The sequence below is a fragment of the Diaphorina citri genome, unplaced genomic scaffold (genome assembly GCF_000475195.1).
Source record: "Diaphorina citri unplaced genomic scaffold, Diaci psyllid genome assembly version 1.1 scaffold9, whole genome shotgun sequence".
Classification (NCBI taxonomy): Eukaryota; Metazoa; Arthropoda; class Insecta; order Hemiptera; family Psyllidae; genus Diaphorina; species Diaphorina citri.
In genome coordinates this window covers 460,356-486,929 of record NW_007377448.1, presented here as the reverse complement: position 1 = coordinate 486,929, position 26,574 = coordinate 460,356, and the positions used below count along the sequence as shown (strand labels likewise).

Here is a 26,574-nt window from a genome sequence, read left to right as displayed (position 1 = left end):
AGAGTTTTGTGGTCTAATAAGAATTAAAATACTATTCATTTGAGTGTTAATTGAATATGTTAAACAGGAAGAAATGTTTATTTGATACAAGAGATATCGTTCTTCAGATAACTATGTATGTAGCAGACTAGGACATTTAAAAGGTCTAGCCTGACACCAATTTTTCGGATACCCTTATCCGTAACTTTCCCCAACCCAACCTCCATATCGCATGTAAGGGACAGTACAACTTTTAATAGTATATTATTTAGTTATTACGTTATTAGCCTTATTTTTTCTCTTATTTAATTTCCTTTCTTTTCTCTATATTTTGTACCCTTCCCGCCTCAATTGTCTCATGTTCTTGAGTAAACAAAACTTTTTCTCCCTTTCTCTTCGGCTGATAATTAGCATAGGTTATGTCCTACTAAATCTGGCTGAAAACCTCTTTTCGATAAGTGTCCACATACTTACCTACTCCTAGTTGTGATAGTTCTCTTGAGTGGTGTCAACATTGTAGATTGTAGTGCGGCTTTCGTTTTCTTGCTAAGAAAGTTAAATAAATAAATGAGATGTATTAAATTAAATCTGATTTAGAATATTTCAAGTTTCATTCTGAACTTTTTTTAATAAGGTGTTTTACTCGTAACTACATATACTGTTTTTCTTTTCTTTCATTTTGTAATGAATTTTTGCCATTGGAATCGATATTGTATGGCCAAGCCTGTAAGTTTTGTGAAAAAATGTTTCAAATTATGTAGATACCTAATGCGTATGCATACGATGGGCAAAAAATTGGTTTTGATTAAACAATCTGATTGACAGAAAAGTTTAAAAATCAACCAATCAGATTGCTTGAACTAATACTTTAACCAAGTTTAAAAATTGTGATGGTCCCGGCCATTAATCAATTAAAAAAAAAATCTTTCTTGCCAGCAGTCAGCAGTCTAAAGAGTCTGAATAGAATGCTTATATCTTGTTTATCCCGCTCGAATGAGACTAAAACAAGCTGGGTCCGTCCCTCCGGAAATTTTTTAGCCCGTAGTTTATTCGATCGTGATTAGAGAAAATCAGTACCTACCTAATTTGTTTAATATTCAGTTTATTATCATTCTTTGGCCTTGTCTATTTATAATATCGTACTCTGCCGAATACATACATCTTAGCCCTAATGGTCCTCTTGGTCTCCTTCATCTTTCCCTTTGTTCTATGTTGTGAAAGGCTTCTCAGTTGCCTGCTGTCAGTGCTTTCTCATCTCAAGGAAAAAATATCCAATGCATGAAAGCCCCTGTATAACTTAGTGTAACCAAGCCCACTGTATGAAACAAATTGTAAAGTGTACTCCAACCACATAATCACATAACTTCTGCTATTCGACATTCCTCTGATAAATCCCCAAACATGGGCTTGCTCCAACATAGTTAATCACACCAAAAAGACAATTAACGCTTTTTTTTTTTTTTTGTTTTTTGGCTTTATGGTTTTCTGGACAAAATTTGCACCACCATTTTCGTGTTCCTGGTAAAAAGACCTTTAATTTGATATATAGGTCGACCAGGTTTGGATAAGTCCTTCTATGGGGACAGACAGACCGACAGACCGACCGACAGAGTGACAGACACCGAAGCGAATACAATAGTCCGTCCCTTATACCTTTTTATTACTATTGTAATAATAAAGGAAGGACGGACTAAAAATGAATAGCTCATCTCTACAGGGAATTTAGCTAAAAAGTCTCTTTACCCCAGCAGTCTAAAGAGTCTAAACAAAGCATGAAAAGAAATAATCAAATAACCAAGATGATATTAAACACACAGTATATGTATTTTCATTTTTATGATGGAACATTAAGGAGCCCCATCACCTTTGCCTCTAATCAGAGCGCGGTCCTTAAGTAATTACTAATTAAGTCATTATCATATAGACAGAAACATAATTATAGTGTCGGTGCAATCACGCTTAGGGAAGTAAAAATAACCTGCACACTTTTGTGTATAAATTTACCACTTTAAAGTTGTAAGGAACAGTTCTTTTTTTTTTTTACTGGGTGTTCCGTTCACCTTGTGGACAACATATTTTTTGAGTTTTTGATGTTTGATCCCCTTTTTTGTTTGTATTTATAAATGTGTGTTTACGTATATTACTTTGTGCCTTTGTAGGTATTCCCATTACACCATTACATAATACGAATAGGCCGATTCATTGTTAGGTTTTAAAGACTTCAGACGAGAAATTCTCGTATTTCCACGAGAACAGATGAGACATAGCCTTGTCTCGTCTCGCAATTTTTCCACTGGACGAAACTAAATCCATTTTTGTCTCGTCGTTCATCACTAGATTGTAGACTTTACCTATTTTGAAAGACCTGCATACCTATCTGATAGTAAGAGATTCATCCCTTTGCTTTTACACTACTTGGAGCGAGAATAATAGAAAGAGATAATTAATCAGTTGCGACATACCTATCTGATAGTAAGAGATTCATCCCTTTGCTTTTACACTACTTGGAGCGAGAATAATAGAAAAAGATAATAGATCAGTTGCGCTTACTTGTGTGATGTTTCAAAGTCATAGAGCAGGAAAAATGAGGACCAACGGAATTTTTCTTTTTCTTCTACGACTTCTAGATACCGAGATAAATCGATTTAAATAATACTGATAAATCGTAAAGTTTGCCGTCACGACATATGCTCCCGTAGGCGATGACGTCATAACTCATGACTCCCGCTTTGTTTGTTTGTGCGCAAGCGTTTCTGCGCATTTTGTCATTAAGTCTGACGTCACAACTCTTTGAACTTTTTAATTAGAACGGCAATTAAAAATTGAATTTTCGACCTTTTAAAGTTACTTTTTCGGAGTTTTGACTTCAGATTTGGATTTTTCACAACTTTTTACGTAGGAATCGACCTTTTATTCATAATTTTTACCCAACTGCAACTGCTCCATTAGCGGTCATTTATCATTCTCTGTCTCTATTCAGATGTAATAATACTGAACAGGAGTCTTCACAGTAATAACAAATAACAATTCCTAATACAGGATGTTTCAAAATAGCGGGTTCGATTCCCTTCCGGAGCGAAATTTAAACTAGACTGATTCGTTCTCGGAATGGGTGGCTTTTTCCTATCCTGTCCTCCTCTCTTTGAGAGAGGATAAGGTCTTCGTTGTTATAGTTCGCTCTATGAAATTACGTGAATGAATTCGGACGAATATTGAGAAAATCTTTGAAAACAATGTTATTTTTCATCAATTTTTCGTCACTTTATCATCTGTTTTTTTTTTTTTTTTTTTTTTTTTTTTTTTTTTTTTTTTAATGATGAAAACCCGCCCCTATACCTCGGACATGGGAGACGTCCCCTTTAGTTACAAGGCTCTTGAAGAGAGCCCTCTATCTTTGTCTGTTATTTTGTCCTTATGTCCTCAAATATTACCGTGTGTAACATTTCTAAGAGGACACTACTTGCTAGTGGTTCTTTAAAAATCTAGCTAAAAAGTATTTAGCCTTGGATTGACCAATAAGTTTTTAAACAAAACAATGAAATGTTTTCCAGATTTGAACCACGGACATTTAGCATAGGATTGTACGAATTGTACATTGTACCTTATCAGGTCCCATCAGAGTCCCCTGCATCAAGGTTTTGCAGATTGTTGTGGGTTCTGCGTGATATCTTGTTTCCGGATCAATATTGATTTTCTCGCTTTGTCAGTTTTGTCTTTTACTCCAACACGACATGACCTTACGAGACTGTAAAGTTTGGTGTCACAGGTGTGTCAATCACTTTCTTCAAACGATGTCCAAATGGTAGAATTCTAAATCGTTTGATGAAGCCTGCAACACACGTAGAGGTGCAGACTGCACATTCTGTTGGTATTCCTCCTGAAGATTTCTTCTTAAGTTCCTGACAAAGACCTCTCGAATTTATCATGGTCTAAATTTGAAATTCAGTATAGTTTAAATGTTTCAAATTTAATGGATCAATCTATTCTTACCGTGGATATTCCGCATTTGTTTTTTTTTTTTTTTTTTTTTTTTTAAAAACCTAAAAAAAAACTCAAACGAAAGTCTTCGGAAGTTCAGACGTATTCCGTAATCACCAAAATTAGTAGTATTTCAACGGTTCTCTAATAATTCCATTTCTTCCTAAAGAAGCTACCACAGCAAATCCCAAAGTTGAGTAAGCACAGACACAGTAATCACTGTGAGATACCTGAATATTGTAGAACTTATTTGTTGGTTTGTCCAGTTTGATGGGGCATTTCAATATTCCACTGCCCGAGCACTTACTTGTTTTTAATTTCATGTCCATCATTCATCTTCGATATTTGTTAAGCATGTTACTTGATACTTCAGGCTGACAGTGACGTTTGTATATCTTTATTTTAGCTGAACTTGGGTCATCCTAACGTTTGTTGGCCTTATAAGAGAGTTTATTTTGTGTTTTAATAAAAGCTAAACTGTAAACCTCCACCTACAGTGATCATTGCTTCTCCACTGACATTAAAACAGGAAATGCTGATCGATGGGAGTTTTGCCATCTCCACTAATATTGAAATAGAACATACTGAGAGACAGGAGTTTTGTCATCTCCACCAGTAGAATATACGAGGAACATTAATATGGGAGTTTTGTCATCTTTACTAATTTAAAGGACTGTTTTACTTTACCATGCTACTACGAGCTACGATTCCATCGACTTGTTGAATGCAATTTCAGGCAAAGATATATCACAACAATATTATCGCATTCACATTTCAACAGTTAGTCAGTTACTATAAAGATATTCCACACCACCTCAAAGTCAAATAACGCCATGTCATGAGACTCAAAATAAGGACCTACCCTAACTACCAAACATTTGCAAGTAATCACACACACTACGCACTACAATCAGAACTATACAGGATATGACAAAAGTAATACAAGGCAAAAAGTTGCCTTACAAAGTTACAACCCCAGGTGGTGTGTATTGGCTTTGATCAATCACTTGATACTTGATAGGACTTATCAATGAAACAAGTCAATCAGAATAGACATTTTCTGCAGGCAGCTTCATCCATCTTTAATGTTAGAGGCCTAATAATATGTATTGGTGGACATATTTATGTACTAGTAGATATTGTTATTAGTGCAACACATTTTTCAGTTAAAAAGACAACATTGCTTGCAAAAGAAGAAATCCCCAACCAACAACAATACCTTCTTCATAATCAAGGTACGGGTATTTTACTAAGCCGTTTCACTTGCATTTTTACGAATCATATATGATTAATCGGCTGATTATGTTTTGTACAATCTATTTAGAAAAAGCCTGTCCATCCATCAGTTGTGTATTGTTTGCTTGAAGCTTTTCCTTGCATATCTCATATCGAAAGGAGATTTCTTCTGCACATCCTCTCTCTTGTTTTGATCATTTTTCTTCCAGCTAGAAGACTCGAGTTCTAGGTCAGTAGAACTCTGTTGTACTCGTAGGATCCTAGCGAATTCTTCATTGTGAGAAACATGAAATATTTTGCAATGTCATCATCTCCTCAGACTTGGAGCCTGTTCACAGTTAAAGCGTGTTTTCTTTGAAACGTCGAGTTTTTGAGTACTACTTGTGGCCCAAGCTTTATCTTGTAATTTGGGTAGTATAAAAGGCTACTTGATTTCAGCTATTTAGTCTTATTACATCCAACATGTTGCGTTCTTGCTCTTTTCGATTATAATAAGATACACCCAGCAAACTTATGAAGGGAAATATTGAAAAAGTCCCTCATGTCCCTATGAAAGGAAAATTTGTGCACCTGAAAATCATGTGCGGTACTGTCTCCCTTCCGCGGGCGCCGATAACAGTCAAACCGGCAACCTGCCCATCCATACCCAGCAAACTTATGAAGGGAAATATTGAAAAAGTCCCTCATGTCCCTATGAAAAGAAAATTTGTGCACCTGAAAATCATGTGCGGTACTGTCTCCCTTCCGCGGGCGCCGATAACAGTCAAACCGGCAACCTGCCCATCCATACCTTTACTGCCTGCCAGACTATACCGGGCTATTTGAAAATAGGAAGGTACCTAAAGGAAATGAAACAGCTGAAGTGAAGAAAGCTATAATGGGAAGGAAAACGCGAGCTCATCTCTACAGGGAATTTAGCTAAAAAGTCTCTTTACCCCAGCAGTCTAAAGAGTCTAAACAAAGCATGAAAAGAAATAATCAAATAACCAAGATGATATTAAACACACAGTATATGTATTTTCATTTTTATGATGGAACATTAAGGAGCCCCATCACCTTTGCCTCTAATCAGAGCGCGGTCCTTAAGTAATTACTAGGGGTTTCAGATTTTAAAGTAAACATAACTGTGAGGTAGCTAATATTGACAATCTCTAAATCAAACATTTATGTATGTTCATTCTTTGTGCGTCGAGAATACCTAACCCTGTCGAAAATCACCAGTTTTCCTAAGCAAAGTTCTTTTGGTAAATGCAAAATTTACTGCAGCACTTTGAGGGCAGTTTTACTACTAGAGCAGGTTCATTGTTATTTGTATATACGATTGACATTTTGTGGTACATACAGTTTGCAGTTTAATTCTTAAAAATTAATGTGGCGATTACTTTTTTCGCAAAACGTAGGTGTCGTCCTAGTTCTTCCATTCATCTGGAAATATTTTTCTACGATCCATCCCAAAAGCTGGACATTTTTTTATCCCCTCTTAAACATTGTTTTCTAAATTTGAACCTATTCTTCTTTTTGCCTTAGTTGCACTCACGAGCGCCATTAACGAGCAATTAAAAAGCAATTGTCCAGTTGTAACAAACTCGGAATGTACACAAAAGAACATTAAACTTGATCATATATAATATACGATTGACATTTTGTGGTACATACAGTTTGCAGTTTAATTCTTAAAAATTAATGTGGCGATTACTATTTTCGCAAAACGTAGGTGTCGTCCTAGTTCTTTCATTCATCTGGAAATATTTTTCTACGATCCATCCCAAAAGCTGGACATTTTTTATCCCCTCTTAGACATTATTTTCTAAATTTGAACCTATTCTTCTTTTTGCCTTAGTTGCACTCATGAGCGCCATTAACGAGCAATTAAAAAGCAATTGTCCAGTTGTAACAAACTCGGAATGTACACAAAAGAACATTAAACTTGATCATATACATCGCGGCATCATAAGCAACTCGGTGTAAAATAATAGTACAAGATAGTCACTATTCTTAACACCTCAACCTCACCTTACACATTAAAACCGACCTAATCTCTCTTAATAAAGACATTAGTGTAAGGAGAGAGAAAAAGAGTAAAGTTCGTAAAAAAGAAAACTCTATTAAGACGAACGCCTGAGGATATTAAAAGTTACAACGTTGCTTGGGTATACTGGTAAACTATATATTATGATCATCTATTAGGTGCTCATGTTTCCAACTCCTAGGTACATAATATGTGCCTAAAACTTTGGTAATATTTCGAAAGCTTATTATTAGTTCGACACACCCTAAACATTTACCCTTGAAAATTACAACCCGACAACAGCAATGTGCTGAATGGGTTGTAAAACTTTTCACATTTTTCTTTTTTTTTTTAATATTATTATTTTTTTTTCATGATTAATATCATGACTGTTATTTGTTGGAATGTATGATTAAAAAAAAATAATAAATAATAATAATAAAAAAAATGGGACCAAAGCAAAGTGAAAGAAAATGAAATTAAGGGGTATTTTTTTTTTTTTTTTTTTTTTTTTTTTTTTTTAAAGGAAAAGGGGGTATTACAAATACAGAGTTGATGGTTGAAATTTGGAACTTTGACTAGAACAGCTAAACATTGGAAATTGGACACTATGTTCAAATCTTTGGAATAATATTTGCTATGGACAAAGGTACAAACCCCACCACAGGCTATAGTACCATCTAAATAATCTTTTCTGTACAAAGTATAATCTCTTAAGTTGACACTCTTGGTAGGAACTAAGTGGGATTCTTGGAGAGCGACCACGATAGGGGCGTGGCGATTAACTAGACATTTTAATTCATTTAAGTGGCTTATCAAGCCGTTGACATTCCATTGAAGGACAGTATTGGCCATTTTTTTTTTTTTTTTTTTTTTTTTTTTTTTTAAGAGCAAAGGCAGGTAAAGCCTACGAGAGAAAGCAAAAGGAAACTTACTGCTAAAGAATCGAAACTGTTCAATGGCCTTGTCTATTTATAATATCGTACTCTGCCGAATACATACATCTTAGCCCTAATGGTCCTCTTGGTCTCCTTCATCTTTCCCTTTGTTCTATGTTGTGAAAGGCTTCTCAGTTGCCTGCTGTCAGTGCTTTCTCATCTCAAGGAAAAAATATCCAATGCATGAAAGCCCCTGTATAACTTAGTGTAACCAAGCCCACTGTATGAAACAAATTGTAAAGTGTACTCCAACCACATAATCACATAACTTCTGCTATTCGACATTCCTCTGATAAATCCCCAAACATGGGCTTGCTCCAACATAGTTAATCACACCAAAAAGACAATTAACGCTTCATAATGTTCCTTCGGACTATTTCTTAACAATAATATCAACATCAGAGAGTATCTAATGATATCTTCATATTTGAGTCCATTAAACAAGAATAGCCTCAAGTTGCTCTCAGCTTCTTGACAGCTTGAAAAAAGACTTCGTAAAGTGGCAAGTTTAGGAGTAAGTTTGCAAATCGCAGTCATGTGTTTTCTAAGTTTAAAATTACCTTCTTTAAAAGTCTATTTTTGGTTTTGCTATACATATATACGTATTTTCCTTCATATTTACACAAATCATCTTTTTAATCACCAATCCGAAACATGCCCCCCAAACTAATTTGGCGCCTTTAATTAATCTACTAAATTATAAATTTTCAGGTTCCACAAAAGCTCAAAGCACGTTATTTGAAATGTTCTTTCACGAATAAAATTTATTTATTTTTTCCTCTTCAACTAGCGCTTGTAAATGAGTTAAAATTTGTCTTGTTTTGAGTGACCATCACCCATTTCAGGGTTGTTCCAGCTGAGTTTAATCATTACATATGATTATTATGTAGATATACATATGAGGTTGCCTAATCGAGGTGATAATGCGTCTGATGACACTTGTGTTTCTTCAACATGTTATGATTGAAGATGTGCTATTAGAACAATTAATTTTGTTAAGTAGCTCCCTTGATTTACGGAATCAGTAGCCTTGAGGTTTCAGCTCTGTGGAAGATATGCTACCTCATCACGTAGTTGGCCTAGTAGCTTACTGTCTTCGTTTTTGCTTCCCATTATTTATTCGTTATTTTCAAAATACTCAATTATTGTCATTTTCATCCTTTGTTCGATTGGTGCTTCTGAGTTTTATATTTTCATCTTCAATTCTTTGAATCTTTTCTTCTATAAGACATGGAAAATGTTTTATGAATTTAATTAAAACCTCATGTAATTATTATCTCAAAAAAATTAACCTTTAGTTTGAGGATTAGATGTCATAATTTGGATTTTTCCTTCTTCAAATTATGTATAGTGCAAGATGTGGCTTTACACAAATTTAGATCGCTCTTGCCAAAGTAGGTACATTGGTCCGAAGCTCCGAAGATGTTACTTCCCTGAAGGACTTCACTGCTCATGTATCATTTGGATTAACTTGTTTTCACACTCTAGCGTACGCTTCTTTTTTCTTCGTTTAATCATTTCCACTATTACTCTTTCCTACATTTTCCCCGCTGACTAATTATTCTTCATCAATCTCTTAGGTAAATAATTATCTTGTGATTACGTATATCTCATTGAACATATGACAAGATGTATGATAAAGGCCAGCACATCACAGGAGACCTCATAAGACAATAGCAATTAATATTGTAAGCTATGTAAATATAACCATGTTCTTTAATGTTCCTCCTGTGAGCAAAATACAGTCTGAGATTCAAGGGGAAGAATTGGTCATATTTTATTACCCTCCGCTATCTGTGTGATAAATGTGTTTCTAGTTTTTTTTTTTTTTTTAAGACTCATGTGGTCTGTGTCGTTGCATGCCTATCTTATAATCTTACTTGTATTGAACGTTATTACTTATTAGAAACAGAAACCTACTAAAGTTCATGTTGACTTTTAGTTCTCTAGTTGTTTTTTAAGATGAGTGTTTCATCGCCGTTTTTATCTTGTAAAAATGAAACAACTGCTACATTAGACTCATGTGGTCTGTGTCGTAGCATGCCTATCTTATAATCTTACTTGTATTGAACGTTATTACTTATTAGAAACAGAAACCTACTAAAGTTCATGTTGACTTTTAGTTCATTAGCTTGAATGAACCACATAAATTGTATGACTTCCTCTCTGAGTGAATGAGCAATTCACTAAACCTATACTATCATCGTGCGTTTCTTTAATGAATGACTGAACTTGACTGTTAAAGTTCATTAAACCATACGAAAATTGATATTTAAAATCACTGCAACCATGTTTAGCCTAGGCATAGACATTGAAATGATAAATGAAAGAAGAACAAACAATTAGTGTTAAAAAAACCAACACCAACACAAAACAAACATTTGAAAAGAATTGTTGCTGTACCTGGCAATTGTTTTTCATATAAATGAAACCAGTTTACTTCTCGACATAAAAGACGTTGCTTTACCACACATGTATCATGAAAGATCTGTAGACAACAAATGAGATTATGATGAATAAGTAATAGGTACTCAAAACATTCATTCAAATATTTCAAATCCAATAATTTAGCAATTTATTATTGTAAGATCTTCTTGTAGAAATATTCCAGTCAAATGACCTTTTTGCTGATTTTCAAATTTAAAACTAACTTGTTGACATGAATATTCAAGTTGCTGTTAAGGTAAAGAGTTTGGTCAACTATTCCAATTAGTTCTAGGCCCTGAACTTGTCAATAGAGTGAAGAAATTTGTCTTCAGCCAATGTTTTGGGTACATCAGTGTCAGAATATGATTCATTGTGAGCTCAGGTACAATGTTCAAGTTTCTGTTATTGTAAGCACCTGAAATATGAATGGCTTCAATGTGGGTGTTTAGAAGCTATGAAAATGAACAACGAATATCTTGGAGATGTTTACTAATGTGAATACAATTATAAACAATAACAATATAATAGGAGTAGTTTACTGTGAAACAAATTCTTTATTTGACTGAATGTTTTTTCAAGACAAATTGTATTTTCTTTAAAAGAGGGATTACCTTTTCTGTGGCTAAGGAAGGGCTCGGTAGGGCTCCCTAAATCCTAAATACCTACTTAAATACACAATACAAGACAAATCTTTTCCCCCATGAAATGTGTACCTACCTTTTCATATACATAGGTGATTTTTCCTAAAATCCGGTCAGTATGGTAAAACTCAGTTTTCCTCCTCTAATACCAACATGTCTGACCACTCAAATCCAGATTGTAAAGATAGAATAATAAATATTAAACAAATAAAAGGCCACAAGATAAATAAAGAAGTAGACATATTGTTATAATGAGCTAGACACGTCAGGCTGGCTGGATGGGAAAGATAACTGAAGAGATTAAATAAACAGTGTCCACTTAAAATGGAAGATTTGAAGATGCAAATTGTTCGTTTAATATTTTTAAGTAGTTGTTGACTCAAGTAGATTTATCTATGACTAGTTGAAATATCTATTATTTCTGACTCTGTAGTATCTGAAGCTGCTTGGTTTTGGTCAAGTCAAATATGTCCTTTATTCTAGAATAAAAAGTTTCTAGTTCTAAACATTTTTTCTTTTTTTAATCAGTCAAGAACTTTTTCCTATAGTTCTAGAGACCCCTTCCACCTTGAAAAAGCTAAAATTATCATGAGCTTCGTTGTTCAATTATTCATTGAAATGTGCTTACTGCCTATGCGTTTATATCATCAGGATGAATGGTCATTTGTCTGTCCATTGTTTTTCAGTTTGGTTTTCTTCAGGAAGACTTTCGCTTTCTGAGAATACCCAACAAGGCGTCAAGAATACCTAACCCTGTCGAAAATCACCAGTTTTCCTAAGCAAAGTTCTTTTGGTAAATGCAAAATTTACTGCAGCACTTTGAGGGCAAAGAGTTCTCTTGTTTTGGTCACATCTTCCCATGTCTTATTGTCCGAGACAAGTTAAAAGAAAGTCACTTGTATCTAGGTAACTAGCTACTAGCAGATGATTTCTGTCCGATTTTATGGGAACCAAATCGGACTGATGTTCATCAGGTAGCTTGTAAAATTGATAGTGAGATCCAACATGAAATACTTTCACTTTACCTACAAGTGTTGGCTATAAAACAGATGTGTGAATGGACATGGTAATGTTACAAGGAGACATTTCAGACGTGAATGTTAATGCCGACGGAAAGTGTTGGCTATAAAACAGATGTGTGAATGGACATGGTAATGTTACAAGGAGACATTTCAGACGTGAATGTTAATGCCGACGGAAATTTCAACAAAATTCTGAAATGTTAGCGGCAATTAAGAGCCATTATCTCTGTTGAAGTAACGAAATAATGCTCCTAGTTATGTTAACACTTTGATATATAATGTTTATTACTTACAACGCACAATCTTGCTCAGCAGCCAAAAATCATATGTTACATCTTAGGAACACCTACATATGTACCTGTTTTATTACAAACTGATAATACCTACTTTGATGACTGAACGGGTCTACTTTGAGCACCAGTATTTCTAGACATTTTCTCAGGAATAAAAGGTTATCATGGATTATATCACTACAAGAGATCTATCTACCTTAATTTGTGTGCTAATCATAATCAGTTCAGCCACCTATTGTTCAAAGAGCACCTTGTAAGGTTAAATTGAACGGGTTTAATATTTTATTTAGCAACCTAAAACCAAGGACACCATCAAATATCAAATCATGTGAATATGACATTATTTAGGTTTAAAAAATAGAATTAATAGCCGCAATATATTAGGGCTTAATTTACTTTGGCTACTGGATTACCGAGGTGGTAATTGAAATGATAAGTGACTCGGACTAATTGAGTGGTGAAAGGACGTTTCAACTTTTAACTACTGTGAATTTATCCCTGAGAGCAGGATTACAAGATTAGTGTGAGATTGATTACATTAATTGTAGTGTGGTAGACTTACTACATTACTTGGAAGAGTTCAGGTTTGAGACTATACTTATGTACAAATAAAGCTAACTTTGTGGATAATTAATAAATAAACCTTTATTTGCAGATCATAATAATAATAATTCATAAGTTATGGTTATAAGGTTTTCATGGCGCAATACGGAGTCAATAACTGTCATACATAAATCAATATTAGTCAACAGAACCCTCAAATATTGCCTCTATTTCGTGCTACCCTGTGCCTAAAGGGCCTGAAACATTGCACAACTTGTTAACTACCCTGTGTCCAACTACTTCGGTATAGTGTGAGAGAATAGTACACCTCCTATTATTAGAAACCCAGCAGTCATCAATCATATCTATGTGCTGGTATAGCAGGCTCTTCCTAGACAAATGAGAAGCTGAGACTTGTGATGTGCGTTATAATCTTCAGGCCTCTGGGTTTTCGGTACCTAAGTGAAGTAATGAGGGAACTTGAGCTCAAATCCCGGAGAGCGATAATGTTTTCTGAACGTTTTTGTTCCTCTTGCATTGTTACAATGTCGTTACTACGATCACCTATAACATTAAAGAACATGTATGTATAAATATCGATCTAATAATAACACTCCATGTGATTTTGCTGAAGAAAATATAAAATAAATAAATGAATAATTTGTTTTAACAAGAGTATTTGGGTATGACAATGGTCAGGTAACCAACTGGAATTTTGTTGGGTTCTTCGGTTGGGTTGTGAAGTATGTGTTGTTCCGGCAACCCAAACTTTGGGCAGTTCGTCAATAAAATTTATTGATTGTTTCTCTCTTTTTTATTTTTTTCTTAGATTTAACTGGTAAAAATGTCGGCTTCGCCATAGCGTTTTTACTCATTTCCTCTTATCTGTCTTCAGGGCCGAGTACCATATGTGCGTTCAGCGCTGGGCATCCCCCCTCCCAGTGCCCCAGGGGAGGCTCAACACCATCACCAGCGGTGGCAAGACCTCATGACGGACCACCAGAACGTCTCCTATCCCACCTCCTACAGCCTACACCACCAGTATAGTCCTAACATGACGTCCTATCATCACGGACATCATGATACGAGTGGAGCTATTATACACAACGCTACCCTACCTCCGCCTATGGGAGACCTGAACAATACGTCCCCTTATCATATAGGTAAGACCTCAATACGTCCCCCTATCATATAGGTAAGACCTCAATACGTCCCCCTATCATATAGGTAAAACCTCAATACGTCCCCTTATCATATAGGTAAGACCTCAATACGTCCCCCTATCATATAGGTAAGACCTCAATACGTCCGAGTAGAATATATCTCGTTTATTTATTTACTTCCACTCTAAGCAGCAAAGGCTATGTGTGAGCATACCTCGTTTATGCCAGGATGAGACTGAAATGTGCTGTTGCTGAAATGTACGTATATCCTTAGGTGTCATTTACAATTTTGGACATTGGGATTGGGGGAGTCTGTGACAAAAGATAATATTTATATTATTAAATACTTTTTGCCATGTTAAATTGGGTCCTAATCATACACCTTAACACCTTTTGTGTCAGTGAATACGTATAATATTAACCCATTTTGTGTCTTGTGTCCCCAGGTGCTAGTCCGAATCTAGGTAGTGCGGTTACCAGCTCTATGAACCTAACAAATTGTGATAGTGAACACTCGATTATGAACTCTGCGGCTGCGTACAAAATGGACAATGATTCCGTTTTCTACCAGGTATGTTTTGCCATCTTTGTTTTTCTATTCTCCTGTAGTTTAACTTTTTTGGACAAAAATACGAGTACCTTTTTGGATGATTTAATTCGGACAGTTTACAATCAAGCAGTAATTTCTCAGGGGGAAAAAAAATGTTTCAGAGCTAATGAACTGTACATGTATGGCTACGCGACATGACGGACCGACAAAAAAGGTATGGTTGACTTGAGAAAATATCAGTCATGGATTCGATACTAGAAGAACTCATTTGTAATGAATGGTCTTTGGATAAGGACCATTTGGAACCTTATCATATAGGTAAGACCTCAATACGTCCCCCTATCATATAGATAAGACCTCGTCCTTTTAGAGTAGAATATATCTCGTTTATTTATTTACTTCCACTCTAAGCAGCAAAGGCTATGTGTGAGCATACCTCGTTTATGCCAGGATGAGACTGAAATGTGCTGTTGCTGAAATGTACGTATATCCTTAGGTGTCATTTACAATTTTGGACATTGGGATTGGGGGAGTCTGTGACAAAAGATAATATTTATATTATTAAATACTTTTTGCCATGTTAAATTGGGTCCTAATCATACACCTTAACACCTTTTGTGTCAGTGAATACGTATAATATTAACCCATTTTGTGTCTTGTGTCCCCAGGTGCTAGTCCGAATCTAGGTAGTGCGGTTACCAGCTCTATGAACCTAACAAATTGTGATAGTGAACACTCGATTATGAACTCTGCGGCTGCGTACAAAATGGACAATGATTCCGTTTTCTACCAGGTATGTTTTGCCATCTTTGTTTTTCTATTCTCCTGTAGTTTAACTTTTTTGGACAAAAATACGAGTACCTTTTTGGATGATTTAATTCGGACAGTTTACAATCAAGCAGTAATTTCTCAGGGGGAAAAATGTTTCAGAGCTAGTGAACTGTACATGTATGGCTACGCGACATGACGGACCGACAAAAAAGGTATGGTTGACTTGAGAAAATATCAGTCATGGATTCGATACAAATGTTTCAGAGCTAATGAACTGTACATGTATGGCTACGCGACATGACGGACCGACAAAAAAGGTATGGTTGACTTGAGAAAATATCAGTCATGGATTCGATACTAGAAGAACTCATTTGTAATGAATGGTCTTTGGATAAGGACCATTTGGACCTTTTTTTTTACAACTGTTATTTGCCTTGTACTTTATGTAGTGTTGTATTTCTGTTTCAGCACAACATTTCAAATCAAAGTCTAAATAATCAAACTGAAAACTTCTTTCCGTCCATTCTGAACGATGAAGATCTGCAGCTTATGGACATGGCTATGAATGAAAGTGAGTAGGAAGTCCGCGGTTCAGTGCCCGGTCGAGTGATATATTAAAAAAATCGTAATTTTCCAAAATCTTTCTGCAAATAAAAAATAAATAATAATAATAATAATAATAATAATAAAAAGCTCCTTTCCCAAAAGTAAAAAGGAAGGACGGACTAATAAATGAAGGGTAAAACCCTTGTCACTAAACACCTTACCAGTTTTAGATAAATGTTAAATTTAAATCTCTATGAAACAATTCTCTTTTAAGCTCTATTGTAATTGAAAATTTTGTCTTTATTTTTGATATAATTTGTTTTACAATGGTTTTAATACTAGATTTCACAATTCTCATGGTAGGTAATTTTATTGTTTCCCCTCAGGTATGTACGGGAACATGCTAGACAACGTAACCTCGACAGCCAGTACGAATCTGACCACAGGAGCGACCCCAGTCTAGGAGTCGCTCCTCATGACCGCTGCACGGATTCAGATTCTGCCGTCAGTTCCATGGGATCGGAAAGGGTGCCATCTCTATCTTCGGATAACGAATGGATGGAGACTAATTCCGACTCGGGTCACACCCCCGGGGATCATTACTCGGCCGAATATAGGTGAGCAGACCTTTGCCTTTTTTTATTGAAGTTGTTGCTGTTGTAGTGGCTTCAGCTATAGCCGAAAGGTCATAGAGAAAATATCTCTTTTATTAGCCATACACCAGGTTGGTGGTCTCTAGCCATGTTTAATTGGCTCGTCCTGAACCTGAAAATTGTCTAGCTAGGGGACGTTAAACAGAGAGTAGACTAGCGTCTGGCTGTGCGACTATTAGTGCTTTATTTAGACTGTCGAATTAGGACATGTTAGTCCCATTATCAGGGACTATAAACAGGGAGAAGAACAGCTAACCATAACCATAACCAGCCTAGCTAGCTGTTAGTTTCAAAGGGTTCTCTCTGCTTGAAAAGAACAAGCACAAGTCCTCACGAGGCTGAGTTCACATGCTTTTATTAACTTTTGAGTCCCTTTACTTGAAACTTGGTAGACTATTCTGATGTATTGTGATGATTTTTAGCTAGGGGACGTTAAACACAGAGTAGACTAGCGTCAGGCTGTGCGACTATAAACAGGGAGAAGAACAGCTAACCCTAACCAGCCTAGCTAGCTAATAGTTTCAAAGGATTCTCTCTGCTTGAAAAGAACAAGCACAAGTCCTCACGAGGCTGAGTTCACATGCTTTTATTAACTTTTGAGTCCTTTACTTGAAACTTGGTAGACTATTCTGATGTATTGTGATGATTTTTGCTATCCATAAGTGTCTATATCTATGTATTCCAACTGTTAGGTACTTTAACCAACACAACATATTTTGGGTATGCCTTTCAGTAAGTACCGCTGGTATGACAACTACATGTACTTGCGATCCCATTCGCACTCCATGGGGGAATCTTGCTCAGCAGCCAAAAATCATATGTTACATCTTAGAAACACCTACATATGTACCTGTTTTATTACAAACTGATAATACCTACTTTGATGACTGAACGGGTCTACTTTGAGCACCAGTATTTCTACTCCATGGGGAGTGAAAGTCCTGCCTCATCCGGTTCACATAGGATACCACCACCTGCAGTGGCGCAGAAGAAGTATCACCTCTATGGGAGACGCCTGTTCCACGACCACAATAGTACCGGTAAGCCTTTTATTAGAGCTCCCCGAAAACCCTATGAGTTCAAAAACCTATCTCTCTCTCTTTTGGTGTGCCTTTCATGAGATTCGGATATAGACCATCCGGAGAAGTCCTACACCCGAGCGCGAGCGTCCTTAAAGTAGACTTGGTTTTCATCATGACTCTTGCTCTGCCTTTGCGTGCTTAGCGCACGATATTTTGCTACAACCACGGAATTATTGAACCAGCAAGCCTGGTCGCCGCCGTCTTGTGTCGACTTTCCGTCTATCAACCAACCGCCAGTGTTGAGTGTGAATGTTGGTAAACCATAAATGTCATATAATTCTATTCTGTTTTGCAGCTGCTTCTACATCGAGTGACATCTCCAGTGTGGACTCGGCCGCTATCAAGTTCGAAATGAACGACACAGACTCGGCTCGGTTACCCATGCTGGACGCAGCCTCCTGCTCCTCCAAGTATAACTCATCCGATGACGTCAAATATAGTTGTCGATCTGACTTTGCCCGGACAAGTGAGTACACATTTCCTGGGGCATGCTTACTTAACATGGTTAATCTTCTCATCATTACAGATTTCTCTGGAGAAGAGAAAAGAAAAAGGGGGGAAAAAATGGGTCCGTCCCTCTGGGAATTTTTTAGCCCGTAGTTTATTCGATCGTGTTTAAAGCATACCTATGTACCTACCTAATTTGTTTAATAGGTATTCAGTTTATTATTATTATTGATTTGATTTTTGATTTTACTTTCATGTAATGATTTAAAATCATGACTAGACCCCGTTCTCCCTTTATTCCTTTTAATGTTTCCTAATAACTACCAATATAGTGTTGAAGTCACCCATCCATTTATTGGCCTTGCTCGGTGTAGCTTAACATAGGTGACGCCAAAACCGGTCTTTAATTATCGACTGAAGTGTTATCTAAAACTTTCTCGCTTTGAGTTTATAGGTCGTCGCAACAAATTTCGAGATCAGAGCTCATTTGTGTGAGAAAGTGTGACAAAAATCCCCCCAAAACCGTTTTTTTTTTTGCTTCATGGTTTTCTGGACAAAATTTGCACCACCACTTTCGTGTTTCTGGTAAAAAGACCTTTAATTTGATATATAGGTCGACTAGGTTTGGATAAGTCCTTCTATGGGGTCAGACAGACAGAGTGACAGACGACACCGAAGCGAATACAATAGTCCGTCCCTTATACCTTTTTATTACTATTTTAATAATAAAGGAAGGACGGACTAAAAAATGGACCGATTGCAATACTTTCTCATTACCTTGTATAGGTTCCCTATACGTAAGGGTAATGGAAAGTAAAAAGGAATAGATTGAGAAAATTTCTTGAAAATTTGTTTTGATAAAGGGAACAATATTAACGCACCAAGATAACTTCGTTTACTAAACCCAATGCTCTCGCTTTTGTTCCCAGGTCACCGGCCTAGCCTGTCAGAGTTGGTATCTCATAACCACACGTACAGTAGCTCTCATTCGACCTCACTAGCGCCAGAAACCCTGGGTGCCACATCTCGGAACTATAGCAAGGACAAGACGGCAAAATGTAAGTGAGATCTCCTATCTGTCCTTCATGTTTTTTAAATGCCCTTATGATTCCTCACACCTAAACTTATGTCCTGCCTTGAAAGCCAGCAATGACAATGTAGGAAAAAATATTGAGGTGCGAGAAGAAAAATGTCCTAATCAAATGGTGGAAGACATTTGCAACATACCCATATGCTTCAAAAGGAATATTAATTGTACTGCATATGTATGTGTGTACAACATGACACTAAGCAAATTCCATAAAGTACATATCTCGTTAGGCTTACAGTCGAAGATCCCTTCTAAGTGTAAACTATCTAACTCCTCGTATATTGGGAAGAAAAATGTCCTACTGGTGGAAGATCTCGACATTTAGAACATACCCATACTACATATGTATGTACACATTACACTAAGCAACTTCCATAGAGTACACATCACATTGGGCTTACAGTCGAAGATCACTTGTAATTGTAAAGTATTTAACTCCTCGTAGATTGGTAGAAGCTTAACCCATCCCCTAGGGCTGTTTGCCCCTACACCTAAGCCTCGGAGTGGGCTTTTTTTTGCATCAGCACATCTAACTCCTCCGTTAATGATACGAAATTTCATGAAACCCTGTCCTTATGTTTCTTTTTCTTAGCAACCAGCCAGAGGCTGACAGTTCGTTTATATGTTTTGTAAATATATAATTATTTCTTCTTCCCTCAGATATTGAGAAGCTCAAGATGGTGGATTTCGCGGCCCGCAAGTCAGAAGAAGAACAAATGACGCGAGACGAGAAGAAGGCCCGCGCTCTCAACATTCCCATCCCTGTGAACGATATAATTAATTTACCCATGGACGAGTTTAATGAGCGGCTATCCAAATATGACCTATCTGAAACCCAACTCAGTCTGATACGGGACATTAGACGGCGTGGTAAGAATAAGGTAAGTGAGAAGCTTTGAGTGTGATTTCTGTTGTTAAATCTAATCAAAATCATGAGTTAATTATTTGTGGTAAAGCTGAGAGCCTATTAGCAATTTTTGTGGACACTACCTAGAGCTAAAGTATTTTTAAGAACCTCCATTTGCTAATCTGTCAACTGTCAACATTATAAATTTTCTTTTTACTCTGGTAATGCCTTCACTGTTCGCAACTCGATTACAATAGATACTGAGGTGTCCTCACGAGGCTAGTGCACCCCGTATTCCAAACACATAGAGGCGAAAAAACCTCGACTTTGACGGGAATCGAACTCGGAACATCTGGTGTGCAAGCCTTGTGATACTTACTCGGCCACGGAGGTTACCAAAAGGCGAAAATATTACCTACTAATCAACTCAACAACTTCTAGATCCGAAGGCCACAGTGGTAACCACTATCTCTTTTAGGTTGATAACTAACACGAATAAATAGAGAATACAATTCTTACTCGATTTTCTTCTAATTCATCATTTAGGTGGCAGCCCAGAACTGCAGGAAACGCAAGCTGGACCAAATCCTCAGTCTGGCTGACGAGGTGAAACAAATGAAAGACAAGAAGCGACATTTGATGCAAGAACACGAGTACCTGAGTCAGGAATGTAGCCGAGTCAAGAGTCAGTTCAGTCAGCTGTACAAGCATGTGTTCAATGTAAGTGTCTAAGAGCTAATTAAAAGGAATTGTAACTGTGTTAAGGTTAATTGCCCGCTACTTCGACTCAAACCACCAACCTCCAAATTCAAAGCCCACCGGGCTAACCACTACACCACTAAGGTTGGTTTCGAAGAACATATTTATTACAGACTTGGCGGGGCGGAGCTTTACCGCTCCCTTTAATTTGTGGTGAAGCTGAAAGCCTGTTCAAAATTTAAACTAGTGTTTTGCAGCTTCGCCACAAAACTTCTTCACAATTTAAACTCTCTATTTTGTCATATTTATTGCATATTGCAAACGCATAACAACCACAGCAATACTGATGAAAATCTCTGTTTTGTCATCACCTTTCGGCTGTAGCTAAAGCCGCCGCTACAACAACAATTTAAACTAATTTGATGACATTTGATTTGCAGGCGCTCCGTGATTCAGACGGCAACCCGTACTCCCCATTCGAATTTAGTCTGGAGCAAACGAACGACGGCAATGTAGAGCTAGTACGCCGACAACCACCCCACCTTGCATCTCAGGGTCACCCGTCTACCTCTAGTAAGGACAATAGCACCCTGGATAACAACCACAGTCACCAGTACAGGAGTAAACATCACAAGGACTATCATGATCATCGCAAGGAATAGATCGAATTTTTCGAGGTAGGTACAAAGGTAGGTATTCTTTAACCATGATCGAATAAACTACGGGCTAAAAAATTCCCGGAGGGACGGACCCAGCTTGTTAAAATTATAGCACTTATATAAAAATGAGGTTTGAGAGAAGGATCTGTAACTCCTAATGTCTTATCGCCCCAAAAGCGAAGAGAGAAGGAAGTCAAGATTGGAGAAAGCCAAGCGTTTCAAGAACGAACCTTATCTGTTTAGAATAAAATCCGCCCCGAGCGGAAATTGAATCCGCGACTTGGCTTTTACAAGGTATGCGCGTTACCCTCCACGCTAACTAGGGTTGCTAAACGACGGCCACGCTGCTTTCGGCCCGCCACATCTGACAGACCTTGGTTGTTTTTAACGTCATTGACAACGTTAAGCCCTAGGGTTGTGAGACTGCTCCCTGTCAGACAGTCTGAGCGTGAGTGGATTTAAACAAAGGAGGTTATTAATTTACTCACGTTTATTAAGGAGGCCCATATCTTGACAAGACCACAGGAGTGCCCAGTTGGTGTAGTCTGTGTCCAGAATTGTGATGGTCTGCACCGGAATACTCAAAACTAGAATAAAAATTTCAAGAGAAACAATTTAGTTTAGTTACACCCCGGAGGTCCGGGTTCTCGGCGAGGTCAAAATTTTTTCCTTGTGGAATTTATTTTAGCCTTTACGAGGGCGTTATCTCAAACCAAAATTTTCTAGGGTAGCGAAATACTTTCAGAAGAAAAAAAAGGCTTTTGTCTAACTTACAGCGCCATGTTGCCCATGTTCCATGTATTCTGAACTCAGCTCTGTTCGGTACAAAGTCGGCATTGATAGCGCCTGTGTGATTTTTTCCAAATCTGAAACGTACAGTTTTTTATGTAGAATAAAATATTAGAATGTTTTAAATTTAATATATAAATACCTACCTTAAATCAGGCAGAATGACAGTAAGAAATTAACCTACTACCTATTCAAGCTTGACAGGGGAGGTTCAAAAATTTCAAAATCATTAGTTAACAAACGCCTGTAAATGGAGGAGTTGCAAATGAGTAAAAATTATGAATAAATGGTCGGTTCCTATGTAAAAAGTTGGGAAAAATCCAAATCTGAGGTCAAAACTCCGAAAAAATAACTGTAATGAGTCTAATCAAAATCATGAGTTAATTATTTGTGGTAAAGCTGAGAGCCTATTAGCAATTTTTGTGGACACTACCTAGAGCTAATCAGCAGGAATGCCGAGACCGATATCGTATGCCGTCTTCTGCTTGAAAAAAAAAAAAAAAAACAAGAAGAGGACAGGTTCATAGGCAGAAAAAAAAAAAAAAAAAAAAAAATGCAAGAAATGTTTTCGTGTCCCTCACCAAAGAAGACTACCTAATGTATTTTATTTATTGCTCGTTGTACATTTTGTAATTAGTTTTATCAACAATATTTATTTATTTGGATGTTTCTGTTTGTTTATATTCATATATTTTTATGATTTCTCATTTTGTAATTGACATAGGATACAAGATGGAATATTTTTGTATGTTTAATAAAGAAGATTGACTCTGTCTGAGCATATAACTCGAGAGTGTTGTAAAGCCCCTTTACTTGCACGTGAAATTTAGCTCCACTAATAGTGCGGCTTCACAATTTTCCTATCTGCAGACTTGATGTAACAAAACAAAAGACTTGGCATGGGATATAAGTGCAAGTGTAAAATTGGACATTAGAAGAAAATAAATTGAGAAATTCAACTCTGTAACTTGGTGTTGGGATCAAAGTAGCTATTGGAAAAATCATAAATGATTATAAAAAGGAAAAAAAAAAAAACATTATCCTATATTAAGGTTAATTAGATGCCCCTTTAGTACCAGAAAACAAAGGAAAAAGATTTACCACAACCTCCGTAGATTTTCATCTGCACTTTCCCGTCAACCTAAGAATTTCATTCAATTTTGTTACTTTTTTTTACACAAGTTAGACCTGCTAGATCATTAGAAAATCATTGATACCTACCTAATCCATAGCTCTATTTATATTGGTTCTGACCGGGGGCTACACTTCTGAGTTGATCCTTAGTGACCTGAGATGATCTGAAAAACTTAATCCAAAGAATTAACCTGTCAGAATTCAGCACCATAAAGTCATACAACTTCAGCCATTATATTACAACTTGATCCGTGAAATACTCGTAGATTTGAGAAAGCTCTGACAAGCAATGTGAAGATTGCAAAAGATAAGTCTGACGTAAGAATAAACATTTTCAGAAATTTAATGAGTGAGAAAAATTCAACAGGTACACAATAGGGCTGTCTGGAAGAGACTGACAAGAAGCGCCGACCCTATTTAAATAGGAAAATTCTTGTAAGAAGAAGAATATGGGTGTAAATTTAAACTCATCAGTGTAACCCCGGGCAGAAAAATCTTTTACTTACAGGGTGCTCAATTTTTATTTTGTTACCTATGTACTACTCTGATTCTGATTTCACGTATGTAAATACAAAATAGATTGAAATAAAATGGAATACACTCTTTACCATCATGGTCATGGTAAGAAGAAGAATATGGGTGTAAATTTAAACTCATCAGTGTAACCCGGGGCAGAAAAATCTTTTACTTACAGGGTGCTCAATTTTTATTTTGTTTATGTACTACTCTGATTCTGATTTCACGTATGTAAATACAAAATAGATTGAAATAAAATGGAATACACTCTTTACCATCATGGTCATGATATTGCTCAATGTTTTGAAATCTTTATTTTTCTCATTTTATCTTCTTGGTAAAAAGATGAGATTTATACTGAAGGGATAAGGTTCGTTCTCGGAACGGCTGGCTTCTCCTATCCTGTGTTCCTTTTCTCTTCGATTTCGGAACACCTTAGCAGTTACAGTTCTATAGAATGACAACATTGAACATGAAAATTATTTCTTTGTAAAAAGTGAATAATTTATTTCAATTATGTTTAAAAAGATGAACCTACAATACTCCAACCCTCGACCTACAATACTCCAACCCTCGACCTGTTGGACGCCCAAGAAACACATGGGAAGGTGGTGTCAGGGAATCTCTCGAATCCTTTGGAATCCGACAAGATTGGCAGACCATCGCCCAGGACAGGCAAGAATGGAGAAGGCTGGTGGGGGAGGTCAAGGACCCTCGCGGTCTGTGAAGACCCTGGAGTAAGTAAGTAAGTAAGAAGTTCCGACATTTCCTAGTGAAAATACCGTAATAACATCATGGGATAAGTTTCGGTAAGTTCCGAACATTTCCGAGTGAAAAATTAATATATAATAACGTCATTAGGTATGTTTTGGTAAGTTCTGAACATTTCCGAGTGAAATACATCATAGTTAGTAGGTAACATAATTGGTTAACTTTCATGTATAAAAAGATGAGATTTATACTGAAGGGATAAGGTTCGTTCTCGGAACGGCTGGCTTCTCCTATCCTGTCTTCCTTTTCTCTTCGATTTCGGAACGACAAAACCTTAGCAGTTACAGTTCTATAGAATGACAACATTGAACATGAAAATTATTTCTTTGTAAAAAGTGAATAATTTATTTCAATTATGTAAAGGAAAAAGGAACATTAGCTGCAACTTAAAATACGAACATTAAATACGGAGAAAATGTTATAAAACATAAAAAAAAGCTGCCTGTCTAAAAATTATGAAACTCTATGCTACGATTAGATATAAATAGAGATCTACAAAGTACAAAACTTAACGTATCTATCGAATTTGATCGGTACGTAATACCTACAAAGAAAAAGTTAAACTAATACACTTAATTTTGGAATAGAAGGGATGGTTTTATTAAACTACAGACATGTTTCGCCCAATGATTGTGTCGATCAGCACACCATCTCCCACAATTAATACCTTGAAACCCTCTCCCATTGGTGCTTCAAACTGGGTTTATAGCAACCTCATCGAATTTTTCACGATCATTCTTTACTTGAGCAAAAGCTAGCGGCGAGAAGAAGGGCTTCCTGTTTCTTCGGGCTTCACAGTTGGATTGTTGCGTTACCTGGTATTGAGTTTCAGGGAGACCTTGGGCGAACAGGGAGTTGATTATGGCACCGCTCACATTGGCGGCTAGGGTGGACGATCGGGTCAGAATCCAGGAGGTCTCTGAAACATGTAAACACATTGTCATATTGTTTAACTTATGGTGGAAACATTTTCCTAGAGGAGCTGTTCCACCCAACCTTTAATAGTATTAAAATAAAACTAAAATAATTATCGAGGAATAATTATTTAATTAAGAATCTTCATTAATTAAATTTTTAATTTTAATAGTATTATTACATTATTAGGTAGGTACCTAAATCAAGCGTGCCGGGAGGCGCGTCAAGAGTTCGAAGCGCCGCTCGGCCTATATTAACACGAAATACATAGATTTTTAGTCCGTCCTTCCTTTATTATTACTAATAATAAAAGGTATAGGGGACGGACTATTGTATTCGCTTCGGTTTCGTCTGTCTGTCGGTCGGTCTGTCTGTCCCCATAGAAGGACTTATCCAAACCTAGTCGACCTATATATCAAATTAAAGGTCTTTTTAGGCCAAATACGCCCTTTGTCACTGTCCTCAATTGTCTATTGAAATTGAAACCAGAAATGATATCTGTTCAGTTTTAATGTTTCGTTATGGTAATACATAAATTTGAAATTTCCCAGACTTGAAAGAGTTGATAATGTTGATATATTTCATTTCCTTGTATACCGTTTGATAAACTGGTAATGTTGTGGGTTGGGTAGGGTGTTCTTGGGTTGGGTAGGGTAGGGTTATACTTTCAGTGTTAGAACTGCGGCATTCCGCGGGTAATACTTGTAAATCCCGCAAAATCCCACGCGGAATTGGTCACATCCCGCGTGAGATCCCGCGGGATTCAAAAGCTTGCGGGATTGCTATCCCTACACACGTAGCACTGGTCGTAACTTTTACTTTTAAAATTATCACCTTATCAAAATCATTTTTCATATTTTTATTTATTTTTTTTTTT

The 26,574-nt window shown here is 36.6% G+C and overlaps 2 protein-coding genes across 3 annotated transcripts in view; one reads left to right on the top strand and one right to left on the bottom strand.

Moving 5' to 3' along the window:
- Positions 1-21,587, top strand: part of LOC103505452 (segmentation protein cap'n'collar) — a gene marked incomplete at its 3' end in the record, with an annotated part of 78,893 nt that extends 57,306 nt beyond the window's left edge. Inside the window, 14 exon segments of the mRNA XM_017442366.2 lie at positions 13,961-14,228; positions 14,675-14,799; positions 15,072-15,096; positions 15,447-15,571; positions 16,018-16,120; positions 16,482-16,519; positions 16,522-16,712; positions 17,482-17,528; positions 17,669-17,788; positions 18,126-18,296; positions 19,207-19,335; positions 20,028-20,248; positions 20,761-20,934; positions 21,354-21,587. Of these exon segments, the coding sequence (XP_017297855.2) occupies positions 13,961-14,228; positions 14,675-14,799; positions 15,072-15,096; positions 15,447-15,571; positions 16,018-16,120; positions 16,482-16,519; positions 16,522-16,712; positions 17,482-17,528; positions 17,669-17,788; positions 18,126-18,296; positions 19,207-19,335; positions 20,028-20,248; positions 20,761-20,934; positions 21,354-21,575 (1,959 nt within the window).
- A 390-nt stretch (positions 21,588-21,977) lies between these two features.
- The window catches only part of LOC103505443, an 8,005-nt gene continuing 3,408 nt past the window's right edge, over positions 21,978-26,574 (bottom strand). For both annotated transcript variants that reach the window (XM_026820755.1, XM_026820764.1), the window contains exons 3-4: positions 22,347-22,438; positions 21,978-22,159 (exon numbers count right to left, since the gene is read on the bottom strand). In XM_026820755.1, coding sequence (XP_026676556.1) covers positions 22,053-22,159; positions 22,347-22,438 — 199 coding nt within the window. In that variant the 3' untranslated portion in view covers positions 21,978-22,052. The remainder of the gene's footprint in view (positions 22,160-22,346; positions 22,439-26,574) is intronic.